Source organism: Globicephala melas, chromosome 10 (assembly GCF_963455315.2).
Source record: "Globicephala melas chromosome 10, mGloMel1.2, whole genome shotgun sequence".
NCBI lineage: Eukaryota > Metazoa > Chordata > Mammalia > Artiodactyla > Delphinidae > Globicephala > Globicephala melas.
In genome coordinates, this window is record NC_083323.1 from 57,965,656 (window position 1) to 57,980,034 (window position 14,379).

The 14,379-nt window shown below is 46.2% G+C and overlaps 1 protein-coding gene across 2 annotated transcripts; it reads left to right on the forward strand.

Moving 5' to 3' along the window:
- Nucleotides 1-1,782: 1,782 nt before the first annotated feature.
- On the forward strand, nucleotides 1,783-13,825 carry NACA (nascent polypeptide associated complex subunit alpha). 2 transcript variants are annotated; one of them, XM_060305755.2, is made up of 9 exons: nucleotides 1,783-1,922; nucleotides 2,794-2,865; nucleotides 5,573-10,090; nucleotides 11,282-11,367; nucleotides 11,926-12,003; nucleotides 12,285-12,431; nucleotides 12,784-12,912; nucleotides 13,125-13,247; nucleotides 13,440-13,825. In XM_060305755.2, the coding sequence occupies exons 2-9, from the start codon at nucleotides 2,796-2,798 to the stop codon at nucleotides 13,452-13,454; spliced, it is 5,166 nt and encodes a 1,721-aa protein (XP_060161738.1). In that variant the 5' UTR covers nucleotides 1,783-1,922; nucleotides 2,794-2,795; the 3' UTR covers nucleotides 13,455-13,825. The 2 variants fall into 2 exon arrangements, with proteins under 2 accessions (XP_060161738.1, XP_030722446.1); XM_030866586.3 differs by lacking the exons at nucleotides 5,573-10,090; nucleotides 13,440-13,825 and having other exon boundaries at nucleotides 1,849-1,922; nucleotides 13,125-13,289.
- The last annotated feature ends 554 nt before the right edge of the window (nucleotides 13,826-14,379 follow it).

Consider the following 14,379-nt stretch of genomic DNA (forward strand, 5'->3'; position numbering starts at 1 on the left):
TTTTGGAAAACAGTGACTGGTCAATTAAAACTCCTGAATACAAAATTCCTAAAGACTTGGGACTCCTCTGGTGGTCCAGTGGCTGACTCTGTGCTCCCAATGTAGGGGACCCCAGTTCCATCCCTGTTCAGAGAACTGGATGCCACATACTGCAGCTACAAGTTCGCAGACCCAGCGCAGCCAAGTAAATAAAAAATTTTTAATTACTAAAGACTCATTAGTCCATCCTAACTCAGAATGAGTAGAAAGACTGGTATTATGCTTTCAGCAAGAGATGTTTTAGGCTTCCAGTATGTCTAGCATTAAAACATTTTAATGCTTTAATATTAGAGCCCTTGATAAAAACCGGTATAATTGCCCATAAAATAAATTACAGAATATATTGTGCTTGTGCAAAAGAGTGTTTGGTTCTTGAAGACAACAGAAACATAAAGACTTGACTTCCCTAGCTGATTTGCCTTCTCATCCATATATGAGAATTGTAGAAACAAAGGGCACAGAACTGGTTTCCGTCTGCAAACTTGCCCAGTTTATAAAGAAACCCAAAGAAAGAAAATACGTCCTTCCTTAGCTAATCATTAACAGAGTTAGAAAAGTCAGTGGGCTTGCTGGGAAAGAAAGGGGAATGGTCAAAATGTAGTTTTGTCTGTCTAAGGAGATGGCTATTGCTGGCCCTTCTGAAGGTAAATGGACTGCATTGACAAGTCTCCCAGATCACTATTAGGTAGAAATTCTATTAACAATTTTAACACTTTTTAAGTAATGTACATAATTTAATCTTCCTAACAATCCTATGAAGCAGCTACTGTTATCCCCATTTCATAGATAAGGAAACTGAGGCATATATGTGTTAATTAAATTGCCGAAGGCCGCCATTAGGTAACCTAGCTGAGATTCAAACAAAGGAGTCTGGCTTCAAAATCCATGTTCTTATTCACTCCATAATATTGCCACTCCTATCTAAAGAGAATTTCAGAATTTTTCATTCCTGGTAAACTCCACTCATTTAATCCTAATTCACTAATCCTAATCTTCACTTCACTATGGTAAAATATCAGAAATTTTAAAGTAGCTTTCAAAGCATTGCTTATCTTAAAAGGCAGCCACCATTGTCTTAAAGCCACTGGCTCAAATAGTGTTAGCTGGTTTAGGTAATGTATGTGTTGAGTCCTTTTGGAGAGAGGATATGGGAGTCAGGATCCCTAGCCTTTTCATTAAGAAAACACTGTTACATTCTACTTTTCAAAAATCCTACTGTATAAAGTGTGGGATCCTGGGCCTCTAGAACGGATGAGTTTCAGGATATAATGTCCAAAACAAGCAAAAAGAATTGTATATGCGCCTATGTTCTTTTTTCTGAATAGGGGAATTTACACCTTTATAATAATCTCAGTCTAAATTATGTATTCCAAAAATAAAATTGAGGATTAACCTAGGTCACAGCTATCTTCCAATGGTGTGAATACAATCTCTGTGGCATTCAGCATTACTTAACACCATATTTTCCTGAATTATTTGAGAAAAGGAAGTCAGAAAGTAGCAGTAATACTGCTGTGGCTACTTTACCGACGGGGGAGCAGAGTTTGCTTCTCCTACAATTGCCCTTCGCGTATCAAAAATGCCTCGACTTGGGGGACGGGAAGGGGTCGGCTATCTTAGGGCTGCATGGCTCAGAGAAGAGAGTTCCTGCCAGGCCAGCGAGTCCTGTTCTAAATTCATACCCTTATTTAGACCTCGTCACCACCCCAGACTGGAAATACCCGAACGGCTCACTGGTTAAAGGAAGTGACTGCCGGCAGCTCCTGACCCGGAATCGGATCCTGGTCCCGCCCCCTCCGCCAGGCTTCGTTCTGCAACAGGCGTGGGTCACGCTCTCGCCAGCTCTCTTTCTGCCGCCATCTTGGTTCCGCGTTCCCCGCACAGTAAGTGCTGTCTTCGTCACGACTTTTTATCCGTAGCCATCCGTCTTTCTTGCGGGCTGAGCCGCCCCGAGGACTGGGAACTAAGGAGAATTGGAGGTTTTATGGGGCCACCGGGTTCCTGCTTAGCCCTGGGCAGTGTGGCCTTGGGGCCTCCGGACAAAATGGGGTCTGCTGTTGGTGTCCTGGCAAAAGCAGGGCAGAAAGGCCGTAGGCCGCGAGTCCAGGGCTGGGGAGATAGGAGCCGTTGCGGCGTCGGGGATGGAAGTGGGTTGCGTCTGGTACTGGGAACCGCTTCACGAGAACCTAGAGGAGGTTAAGGGGTCACAGCCTTGGAACAGCCCCTCCGCACGCGCGCGCTCACACACACACTCTTCTTATTGTGACAAGCGAGTGTTGGGACCTAGGACACCCTGTTTCTTCTCCTGGGTCCTGAAAGTCGGAAAACGGCAGTCCTTGAGGTCCTAGCCCAGGAAGCGGGGCGGGGGGGCGGGGCGGCGAGGGGAGACGACTGTTCAAGGTAGCGTCTGAAGTCTCCCATCCCGTGCTCAGGAGCCAGACCGCGAGCCTCTCCCTCGGGTGGAGAACGCAGTGGTAATTGCTTCTGTGTGGGATTTGGAGTGTGGAATAAAACGAATCCCTGGGCACTGGGAAATCCGCTCTCTGCAGAGTGTAGAGGAGCGGTAAAAGGTGGTGGTTCTGCTGATCAAAAATGGGAGGGTTACGTCGTGGTTTTCACCTATTCCAGCTGCTTTGGGGAGGGTTGTCCCACGCTTATGGTTTTCTAACAGCCCTCCGCAGTTTGAAGCTTGACTGTGGGTTGGGCAGCAGAACGGATCCGAGTCATTTCAGGCCTCCTTTTTATTCCCTTCAGAAATGCCCGGTGAAGCCACAGAAACCGTCCCTGCTACAGAGCAGGAGTTGCCACAGCCCCAGGCTGAGACAGGTAGGTTCCCCTAGACCCCTTGCCCTTGATTAAGATAGTAAGATCGACCCTAAAACTATTTGGTGGGTTAAGTGACAAATAGAGTATACTTGTGTATTTCAGTGTTGACTCTCATTAAAGAAGATAGGGCTGTAGCTTTACCAGGGAGTAGAGTCCATAATAGTAGCTTTCCTGAAAGGACTTGCTTAGAGAGTGGAATAAAAACCGTATATTTAAGATTCGGGAACATTAAAAGCTCCATGGCTTGCTTTGTAGGTTATGAGAGCTGCTTCAAAGGTAGCTCTGTTGTGGAAGCCTCCCCTCACATAGGAAAACTGAGCAGGAAAGGGACTCTGATTCTTACCTGTTGGAACTAGGTGACACACTGGCAGGTCCAGGAGACCTGAGCTTTTGTGAAGTTCCAGCCAGCAGTTTGCAAGGTTTTAGATGGCAGTGCTTGGCATTGTGCCATCATCACATGCCTGGATAAGATGTTTGCTGATGGTAAATGTGTCCTACTGGGCCCCAGGCCCTCCTAGATTGGTTAACTTGTTTTATGGATTGGTGCTGAGACGTTTCTAGCGTGCTGGAACAGTGCCTGCATCAACAGCTTATCTGGAACCCAGAATTGAAATAGAGCCTTCCTTTGACTGCTCTTCGGCTTTGGAATTAATGAATGTAGAACATAGTGTAAGGCAAGTTTTGAATTCTGATTAAAGTACATTTCTATAAAACTTGAGAAGGGGTAGGGAAAAAATTTTTTTATGGTAGTCTTCTTGCTGATTAGTTGTGCAGAGCTAAATGAAGGGAATTTTCAGGCTGTGACCTCCATCCTCACCTTTTTTATTCCCCCTTTATGGTAAATGCATTATTTTCTTTTAAACTCCACCTGTGACTTAACGGCAATTTTTGTCTCCTTCTGGAATTAAAATAGAGTTGTTTATAGTTGAAAGCATTAAGGTTCTCCCTCCCCACCTGTCTGATTTTAGCAGCTGAAGGGATTAATACAGCTGCTAGGAAACAAAAAGGAGGGGGCCTCTGAGCTGGGAAGTAAACTATATGAAATCCTTGAACTGCAAGGGACTTAAGGAAGGTAAAAATAAAGGAATGGTCTCTAAAAGATTCTGTAGTTTCAGTGCTAACAAAACTTTAGAGAATCTCAACTTGATTTTACAAATGTGGAGACTGAAATTCAGATGAATTTAGAATAATCTGGATCAAGCTTCAAAATTAATGCTATTTGCTTCTGAAGCAATCCTTAGTGCTGTTAAACTTATTCCGGAATATTTTGAGATTGCACAGTAGGTTAGATGATAATATTAAGTAAGCACCCGTGATGAACACTTGGAGTATTTTTAATACATAACTATAATTAAGTAATTATTAGAATGAATGAGGAAACTGACTCGGGATTCGTTATGGTGTCTAAAGCAAGTAATTTGGGCCTTAATCCCATCTTGAGGTCCAGTGAGATTAAAACATTCTAAGTTTCAAATTCTGATTAATATGTTTGAGAACATTTGCACTGTAATCATAAGATTTTCACCTACCAGCTCTTGAGGAAAAACTGCTTGAGCCACCTGTCTTTTCTGTAGTTGGGGTACTTTTGGTTGAGTGAATTTGGATGCTATAAGCTTTTTTTTTTTTTTTTAAATAATACTCCCTTCTAGGTGTTGAGCATTTGTTGGTCTAATCCTGTGTTACCTCCTGATTAGTAAGCATGGTATTTTTTCATCATTTCGAAAACCTTTTGCTTAGGTTTACTCTAGTGCAGATAGTGCCTATTTTGGCAGAATGGCATACTCATCCGGATTAAGGGGTGGGGATCCAATGTATTTTCTCCACTCCAGTTCCCTACTTTCAAAATAGAACCACAGTCTGGTTTATCAAGTTGAGTTACAGTTTCATAATACAGTTCCTACCCTTGTGACTAAGCTGTCTCTCGTGGTCTAATTCATCTTAGATTGATGTTTGGAGACTTAACATTACTTAGAGACTGTAGAGTCCACCCATTTGTGGTTGGTTTTTTGTTTGACTTGGGTAAGGAAAATGAAGTATAGGGAGGCTAAGTGAAGTAGTATTTAATACACAGTATTAAGGGTCAGATTTTTCCTGACTTAGTGGAAGCCTGAGCATTAAAAGGCCTGTTTTTTATCATTCAGCTCTGATTCCCCATCATTATTGCCACTGACTGTCTTCCTTGTTCCAGTTTTCAGTATTTGTTTCAGTTAGTTCATGCTCCTTGGGTAGACAGGGTAGAACTGTTCTAGTGGTGATTCTATGGCCTGTGAGAAAGACTTAGGGTTTGTTTGAGGGGGGAAGGGAAGAGCACAACTGGGAAAGGGTGGAAAGCATGCTGTTCCCAACTTACTCCTGGGCCTGTGCTCCCCATTTAGAGACTAATAGGCTGCTCTTAGACTGTTTTTCACCCTAAAATATTTCACTTACTTTAGTAAAACTTGGGAAATGTGGGAGATGAGGAGAGGGATGTATTCTTACTTGACCACTGAAGTATGTTTGGGGAAGATTGCTGTTGCTTGTCACCTTTGTCTAATCCTGTATGGTGACTTTCATTCTCAGATTTAAAATTCCAATGTTTTCTGTGAGGCATGTTGTACCAAGTTGGGCTGTATAACTCACCTTTGTTTTTTTCCTTCCCTTTCCTCCTTTATCCTCTTTTTGTTTTTTGTTTTTTGTTTTTTTTTTTTTTTTTGCTTTTCTCCTCCAGCTTTGCTTCCTGTGTCTTCAGCCTTGAGTGTCACTGCTGCTTTAGGGCAGCCTAAACCTACCCCTACCCCTCCTTGTTCCCTGGCCTCCCAGCAATGCCCTCTGGCAACCCCTAACCAGCCTTCCTCATTCCTTTCTCCCTCTACTATTGCCTCAACCCCTTTTGAAGCTCCTTTTCCTGAGTCATCCACTGGGACAGCCCTGCCTTTGGGAGCTGCCCCTCCCCCCACTGGCACCCCAGCTTTCCTACCAAACCTAATAGGGCCTCCCATCTCCCCAGCTGCCTTAGCTCTGGCCTCTCCCATAATAACTCCAACTCTGAAAGGTGTTCATTCCTCTTCAGCTCCCTTGGCTCTGGTGGCCTTGGCTCCCCACTCAGTTCAGAAGAGCTCTGGCTATCCACCTAACCCTCCTAGTTCACCTCCTTCGGTTGCTGTGATTGAGTCAGGGTCAGTGACGTCTCTATCAGCTCCAGTTGCTTCCTCAGAACCAAAGCCCTCTCCTCTTCAAGCTCCCTCTCAAGTAGTCCCTAATCCAAAAGGTACCCCCAGCCCTCCAGGTATAGTCAGTGCTGTTTCTTCCCATCTTGTAACTCCTTTGGTTTCTCTTCAGTCTGGACTAGCCTCATGTCCTCAGACGCCACCTGCCACTCCCTTAGCCATTCCTTCCCCTCAGGTCAAAGGCATCCCTATTTCCTCAGCTCTGAGTTCTCCACAAAACCCTGCAAGCCTCAGCCTAAAGGGACCCCTTAGTCCACCTGCTGCTTTATCTCTTTCAACTCAGTCTATTCCTGTGGCTCCTCATGCCCCCCCAGTTTTTCTCACTTCTCTTGGTTCTCCTGTTCAACCTTCAGGTTCTAATATTCTGTCAGATCCCATAGAGGATACTGTTTCTGTAGATCATTCTTCCACGGGTACCTCTTACCCTTCTCAGAGATCTCTAATTTCTCCCCTCCTTTCCAAAAATGAGGTGGTTCCTACTGCTGAGGCTGCAGTAGGGGGGGGAGCAGCCCCCCTACTGTTGGAAGTTGGGGGAGCTCCAACTTCCCCTCTGGCTCTGTCTGCTGACAAAGGCCTCTCTACTATCACTGACATAGCCTCTTCCAATGTAGCTACCTCTTCTCTGATATCTCCTACAGCCTCTCTGATTCTCAAAGACTCTCCTAGTGCTGCTCATCAACCTTTGGTGGCCCAGATTCTTGGTTCTTCTCCAGGGAGGCCAGGCTTGAAAGAAGCTCCTGTTTCTTCTGTTGGAACCACCCCACTTGGGATGGCTAACTCCTCTACAGTTTCTGCAGCATCTATTACCTTTGAGGTAGCTACTTGTGTCTCTCTTCCAGTTTCATCAGGTCCCATGAGCAGTAAGGACTCAGTTTCCCAAACTGCCTTGGTTATGGCGCCTGTGGCTCCCAAAGAGCTTCCTACTCCTCAAGTAACCACCACTCTGGGGATACCTGTCTCTCAACCTCTGCCAGCCCCCGAGAACCCCAAAAGTCTCCCTGTTTCACCAGCCCTGGCAGCCCCTAAAAATCTCCCTTCTCTCCAAAGTACATCATCTTCTCTGGAGATAGCTCTTTCTCCTGAAGCCACCTTAGCAAAGAAAAGCTTCCTAGAGCCTCTCCCTCTAGTTAAGCCAGCCAGTACTACTACCTCTTCTCTGGGAGTCAACTCCCCAACCTCTATAATCAAGACAGATTCTTATGCAAGCCCAGATCCAACTAGTCTGCTTCTCAAAAGTTCTCTCACTACCCCAATTGTAAGTACATTTCCTTTGGAAAGCACTGCCATTGATGGGATGGCTCCTACAACTGCCAAAGGTACCTCCACTCCTATACCTGTAGCCAGTCCTTTTCTAGAAGGAGCTGTCTCTTTAGATTCTAAAAGCCACCCTGCCAAGAAGAGTACTTCCACTCTTACTACTTTACCTTTGGTCCCTCCAACCTCTGAAAGTTGCCCTCTGGCTCCAGCTGTGACTTTATCTCCCCAGAATGTTTCTGCTTCTCCAGCTGCTGTGGCACAGGTCCCTGAAATTCCCAAGTCTGAGTCTTTTCCCCCTCTTCCTCCAGCTGGTACTCCTCAAGGTGCAAAGAAAGTTCATGGTATTTCTCAAACTTCAGCATTGGCACCTGTGGCTTCCTCTCCTGAAGGGTACCCAACTGAGGATTCTGGTGCTTCTGTTACTGCATCTTCCAAAGGAACTTACCTAACTGACTCCCCATCTCCTTTAGGGACTAGTGTGTCTCCTCAAACCAAAAGAACTCCAACCAAGAAGGGTTCAGCTACTACTACCTTAAGTCTTGCTCCTTCTGTTTCTAAAAGTGTACCTGCTATCCCTGATACTCCTGCTGGAAATCTGTCATTCACTGTTTCTCCAGTTGAACCTTCCTCTCTTCCAGAGGCCAATCTTTCTTTTCATGTCCGTAAAGGATCACTAGCCAAGAAGCATTCCCCTACTCCCCCATCCCCCAAAGAGGCTCCCATTCCCCTACCTATGTCTTCTCCTTCCCCCAAAGCGGGGCCAGCAACCCCATCCCCTAAAGAAACCCTAACTCCTCCAGCTGTGACTCCTTCCTCCCCCAAAGGAGCCCCAGCAACTCTGTCTCCCAGAGAGTCCCCAGCTACCCCATCTCCCAAAGAGGCCCCCAGTCCCTCAGTTGTGGCTCCTCCTTCCCCCAAAGGGGGACCAGCAACCTCATTACCTAAAGAGACCCCCACTCCTCCAGCTGTGACTCCTTCCTCCCCCAAAGGAGCCCCAACTACCCCACCTCCCAAAGGAGCCCTTACTTCCCCCAAAGGGGGCCCAGCAACCCCATCTCCCAGAGAGCTCCTCACTCCATCAGCTGCGGCTCCTCCCTCTCCCAAAGGGGGCCCAGCAACCACATCTCCCAAAAGAGCCCCAGCTACCCCACCTCCAAAGGGGGGCTCCACTCCCCCAGCTGTGGCTCCTCCCTCCCCCAAAGGAGGCCCAGCAACTCCATCTCCCAAAGAGGCTCCTGTTCCCTCAGCTCTGACTCCTTCCTCCCTCAAAGGGACTCCAGCCCCCATAAGAGCTCCAGCTATCCCACCTCCCAGAGAGGATTCCACTCCCCCAGCTGTGGCTCCTCCCTCCCCCAAAGGAGGCCCAGCAACTCCGTCTCCCAAAAGAGCCTCAGCTGCCCCACCTCCCAAAAGAGATTCCACTCCCCCAGTTATGGTTCCTCACACCCCCAAAGAGGCCCCAGCAACTCCACTCAAAGGAGCCTCCACTCCCTCAGCTGTGGCTCCTCCCTCTCCAAAAAAGGCTCCAGCAACTCCATCACTCAAAGGAATCCCCACTCCCTCAGCTGTGGCTCCTCCCTCCCCCAAAGGGGGCCCAGCAACTCCATCTCCCAAAAGAGCCCCAGCTACTTCACCTCTCAAAGGAGACCCTACTCCCCCATCTGTGGCTCCTCCCTCCCCCAAAAAAGCCTCAGCAACTCTGGTCCCCAAAGAGTCTCCAGCAACCCCAGACCCCAAAGAAGTCCCCACTTCCCCAGCCATGGCTCCTTCCTCCCCCAAAGGGGGCCCAGCAACTCCATCTCCCAGAAGAGCCCCAGCTGCCCCACCTCTCAGAGGAGACCCTACTCCGCCATCTGTGACTCCTCCCTCCCCAAAAAGAGCCTCAGCAACTCCAGCTCTCAAAGAGGTCCCTACTCCCTCAGCTGTAACTCCTTCCTCCCCCCAAAAGTCTCTAGCCCCGAAAGGGGGGCCAGCAACCTCATCCTCCAAAGGGGCTCCCACTCCCCCAGCTGTGATTCCTCCCTCCCCCAAGGAGCCCTGTACTTCCCCAGTTTCAGTCACATGTCCCTTGGGGTCCACTGCACCTCAGGCATCTAAAGGGCCCCCAATAAAGAAAGGCCCCACAGCTCTCAAAGCAGTGCTTGATGCTCCAGCTCTTGAAAGTGCACCAGTCGTCACAGCTCCCACTCAGAAGAAGAGTTCTGTTTCACCTCCTGTGTGCCCAGATCCCTCAGCTCAGAATGGTACTAAAGGATCCCTTCCTGCAGTGGCTCCAGCTCCTCTACTGACAGTCTGCACTCAGAAAGGTTCTTCTCCAAAGGCTCCAAAAGCCCTCCCTACTTCTCTCTTAAAGGGCAAAGACTCTTTCCATTCCCCAAAGGGCCCCTTGGCTCCTCCTGAGTCTGAGACGTCTACCCCTTCAGCAGCAGCTGCCCCAGAGAAGGTCCTTCCTAAAGCTGGATCTGCATCTGTCTCTCCAGCACCTACCCCATCAGTCTCTCTGCCTCTTGCTCCCTCCCCAGTTCCCCCTCTGCTCCCTAAACAGCAATCTCTGCCGTCCTCACCTGGGCTGGTGCTGGAATCACCCCGTAAGCCCTCAGCCCCTGCTGATGAGGATGAGCTGCCGCCTCTGATTCCCCCGGAGCCAATCTCGGGGGGAGTGCCTTTCCAGCCGGTCCTCGTCAACATGCCCACCCCTAAACCTGCTGGGATCCCTGCCCCAACCCCCTCTGCCAAGCAGCCTGTTCTGAAGAATAATAAGGGTATTTGCCTTGGTTTGCCGTGTGCATGGTGTGTTGCCCACAACCCTCTGGGGGCTACCCACCGATACTAACCGTAGGATGCGCCGCTTTCTCCAGTATATCTGCTTGTGTTTGGACGTAGAACGATAAGTTTAAATGCCAAAGCTCTAGGAATATGAAACAATCTTGGTTTTCACCTCAGATGGTCTGTTGTGTACCATCCTGTGTAATGTGGTTCAGACTAACTCTGGATCTGTCATCTTTTTTACCTAACTGATCTGACATTGAAAACCAAGACCTTCTAGACCTTTAATTTGCTCTAAACTCTACTATATCACTAACTTTGTCCCTGGGCCTGGGATTTGCTAAAATATTGGGAAATCTAGAACTACTTGAATTTCTTTTCACATCTTAGACTTAGTAATAACCAGTGCCCAGGGACTCCCTTTTCTTAAAAGACCTATTTTTCCTAGCCTGGGAATGGTGCAGGTGTATGCTTTTTCCCTTAGTAGTCTATTGATGCTTGGCCTTTGAATTGAGGGAAACTTAAATATGTGAATTATTTTTGGAAGAAATGGAAGAGGTCACAAGAGAGTATCTAGTAGAGGTGGCTACAGAACTGTAGATCAGCATTTTTGAGAATCTTCAAGCTGTGTTGATTAGATCAAACTGCTAGGGTGAGTGGTTTGAAAATAAGGCTAAATGTGTGTACACAACTGCTTTTGGCCTCCCCCAACCCAGTTTAAAGGATGAGGGGAAATCGTCCCCCACCCCACCCCCAGTCTGCCTCCACAATGTGATCTTACTTTTTTTTCACTTAAGTATATCTGGAGGCACCTTGTTTACCAGAACCTTTCTAAGACGGTTGGGCTCTTGGGTAGAATTTGGCGTTACATAAGTCATTGGTGTTTACCTGTGCCGTAAGTGAAGACTTTGAGGGAAAGGAAGCAGTTACATAAACTGCTCGGCTGTATCTAGTAATTATCTCTCGTTTCTGGGGCTGGGTCTTTAATAGATGTGTACACACTAGTTTGTGACTGAGTTGGGGGCTATCGTATCAGTACGAGCTGGCTTCATACAAGTCAGTTGGTTTACACTTAATTTTGCGAGGTCTAGCATAAGCCAGTGACCTCTAGTCTGGGGAGGCCATGGTGAGGTGCCTCTTCCTTGTAATCTTTACTATAAAATAGTAAAAGTTACTTGTCTTCTTAGGGTCTGGAACAGAATCTGATAGTGATGAATCAGTACCAGAGCTTGAGGAACAGGATTCTACACAGGCAACCACACAACAAGCCCAGGTAGGTATTCTCTTTTTTTTTTTTTTTTTTTAAATAAATTTACTTATTTATTTTTGGCTGAATTGGGTCTTCATTGTTGTGTGTGGGCTTTCTCTAGTTGCGGCGGGCGAGGTTTACTCTTTGTTGAGGTGCGTGGGCTCCTCATTGCGGTGGCTTCTGTTGTGGAGCGTGGGCTCTAGGCACATGGGCTTCAGTAGTTGTGGCACATGGGCTCAGTTGTTGTGGCTCACAGGCTCTAGAGCACAGGCTCAGTAGTTGTGGCGCACGGGCTTAGTTGCTCCGCGGCATGTGGGATTTTGCCGGACCAGGGCTCAAACCTGTGTCCCCTGCATTGGCAGGCGGATTCTTAACCACTGCACCAGGTGGGTATTCTCTTAACTTACTAGTGTAAGTACTAGTAAGTTAAGGAGGTCAAGGAAGCATTGGAGGACCAGTGTTGATCAGAGAAGCTGACTTATGTATTTGGAGCTGTGAATCTTCATAAAGGGAAAACCACATAGGGATTGTGGTATCCAGGTCTTACATTCCAGTTTACTCATAGCTGTTTGATCTTCTTAGCTGGCAGCGGCAGCTGAAATCGATGAAGAACCAGTCAGTAAAGCAAAACAGAGCCGGAGTGAAAAGAAGGCACGGAAGGTAAGAGTTTAAGTTATAAAGAAGGATTAAAGGTGCTGATGAAGCACCTTTCGAGAGGGGAAACTGTGGTGGAACTCTTGGTAGTGGTATAAACACGTTTAGTTAAACTAACAGAAGTTAACTATGGCAGAAAGCCCAGGAGGCCTGGAAATCAATTCTGTATTTTTCCTTTTCTTAGCCCACAGAAAGTCTTTGCTTAGAATGTAGTTTTATTATGTTCCTTACTTCCTGAAGCTGCTTCTAAAGAAGTTGAAAACCTGATGTTCTTTTTTATTCTTTAGGCTATGTCCAAACTGGGTCTTCGACAGGTTACAGGGGTTACTAGAGTCACTATCCGGAAATCTAAGAATATCCTTTTTGTCATCACAAAACCAGATGTATACAAGAGCCCAGCTTCAGATACCTACATAGTTTTTGGGGAAGCCAAGGTAAGGAAAGTTCTTGGGAGTTGCTCTAGACCGGGGTTTCTCAACCTCAGCGCTATTGACATTTTGGGTCAAATAATTCTTTGTTGTGGAAGGGCTGTCTGTTTAGCAACATCGCTTGCAGTGTGATGGGGAACAAAATCACCACCACCCCCAGTGGAGAACCACTGCTTTAGACCTAAGTTATTTCTTTGCAGTAATATATAATCCAAGTGAGGCCGCGTGATTTAAAGATACGTAGTAAGTTAATGTGAAGTGGGTTTAAGAGCAGGAGTTTGGAAAAGATATAAATGATTTCTTTGGTTTGCTGCTGATCAATCTACTCACATGAATCTCTCTATTTTCTGCCTTATAGATCGAGGATTTATCTCAGCAAGCACAGTTAGCAGCTGCTGAGAAATTCAAAGTTCAGGGTGAAGCTGTCTCAAACATTCAAGAAAACACACAGACTCCAACTGTACAAGAGGAGAGTGAAGAGGAAGAGGTATATAAGGAAATCTTTTGTGCTTTTAATCCTCACAAGATAATATTATGTTTGTATTGATGGGTGGATTCTATATTATTTTAGGCTCTTGAACTCCATTGAGTTAAGTAGCTTTTGAGTTATATTAAGAGCTAGATTCAGGAGATGCCTGGCAGAACTACTGAAGTTGTTCTTGCCTTTAGTTTATTAAGTGTTTTTTCTCTCTCTTTTAGGTTGATGAAACAGGTGTGGAAGTTAAGGACATAGAATTGGTCATGTCACAAGCAAATGTGTCGAGAGCAAAGGCAGTCCGAGCCCTGAAGAACAACAGTAATGATATTGTAAATGCTATTATGGTAAGTGTCCAAGCCTTTATTCCTTGACTCCCTCTGCCCTAACCAATCGTGGGTGACTTTATTTTCTGTGCTTAATATCAGCCAATTAGGAAGCCTCTTTCCAAAGCCTTTTCTGAGTTGCCTCAGGTTTTAGTGACCTGAATTCTCTCAATTTGCCTGTAACCACCTCTGATGATCTCTTTTCTCTTACAGGAATTAACAATGTAACCATCTTGAAAAGAGGACCTTTTTTTGGTGTTTCAAAAGAGTAACTGCAGCTGGGTTTGAAATTTGTACTGTTTCTATCATTAATAAAGTTATGGCTTCTTGTTGGATGAACTCAGTTGGTGCTTGATCTCTTCCCCCAAAAAAACATGAAAGCCCTAGAAAGGAAAAGGTTTAGTACTTCAGGTTCCCCTCTTAAAACCTAGCCTTTTCACCTCTTGTGAGATGATAACTGTTCAGGCTATCTATTAGGAACTTCTTGTTCTCAGAGACAACTGAAAGTTTCTCATTTCTTTCCCAGATGTTAACTAGTAGCAAATCCTGATTATTCTTATTCATTTTTTTAAATAAATTTATTTACTTTTTATTATTTATTTTTGGCTGCGTTGGGTCTTCGTTGCGGTGCGCAGGCTTCTCATTGCAGTGGCTTCTCGTTGCAGAGCATGGAGGCACGCGGGCTTAGTTGCTCCGCGGCATGTGGGATCTTCCCAGACCAGGGCTCAAACCTGTGTCCCCTGCGTTGGCAGGCGGATTCTTAACCACTGAGCCACCAGGGAAGTCCCTGATTCTTCTTTATTTAATAATTATCCCCTTCTCTGACCTGCGATCTTTCTGAATACATATTGGGCCCCGTCTGGCTTCTGTGGCAAGCATTTCATGTTGGTTACATCTTGTCATGTAAGAGCTTGGGACAAAGTTGGAGAGAATGCATAGTGGGTGGGGGTGAAATGACAGTACTTTGTAGCAAATGAAAAGGTACCTCACGAAGGAGAGATTTTGACTATTGATATACAGTACAAGCACTCTGCTCTTAGACATACACTGTACAGGTATATATTAATCTACAAAGTAAATTATGATTAGGGTAGCCATAGTTATGCTAGGATAATAAATGAAAACCAGAACTGTACCAGGCAAACTGGTACAT

Coding starts and splice junctions, on each gene's coding strand:
- NACA (XM_060305755.2), top strand. CDS start 2,796: ATGCCCGGTGAAGCCACAGAAACCGTCCCTGCTACAGAGCAGGAGTTG. Junction 11,368..11,925: donor CAACCACACAACAAGCCCAG/GTAGGTATTCTC, acceptor TGATCTTCTTAG/CTGGCAGCGGCAGCTGAAAT. Junction 12,004..12,284: donor GTGAAAAGAAGGCACGGAAG/GTAAGAGTTTAA, acceptor TTTATTCTTTAG/GCTATGTCCAAACTGGGTCT.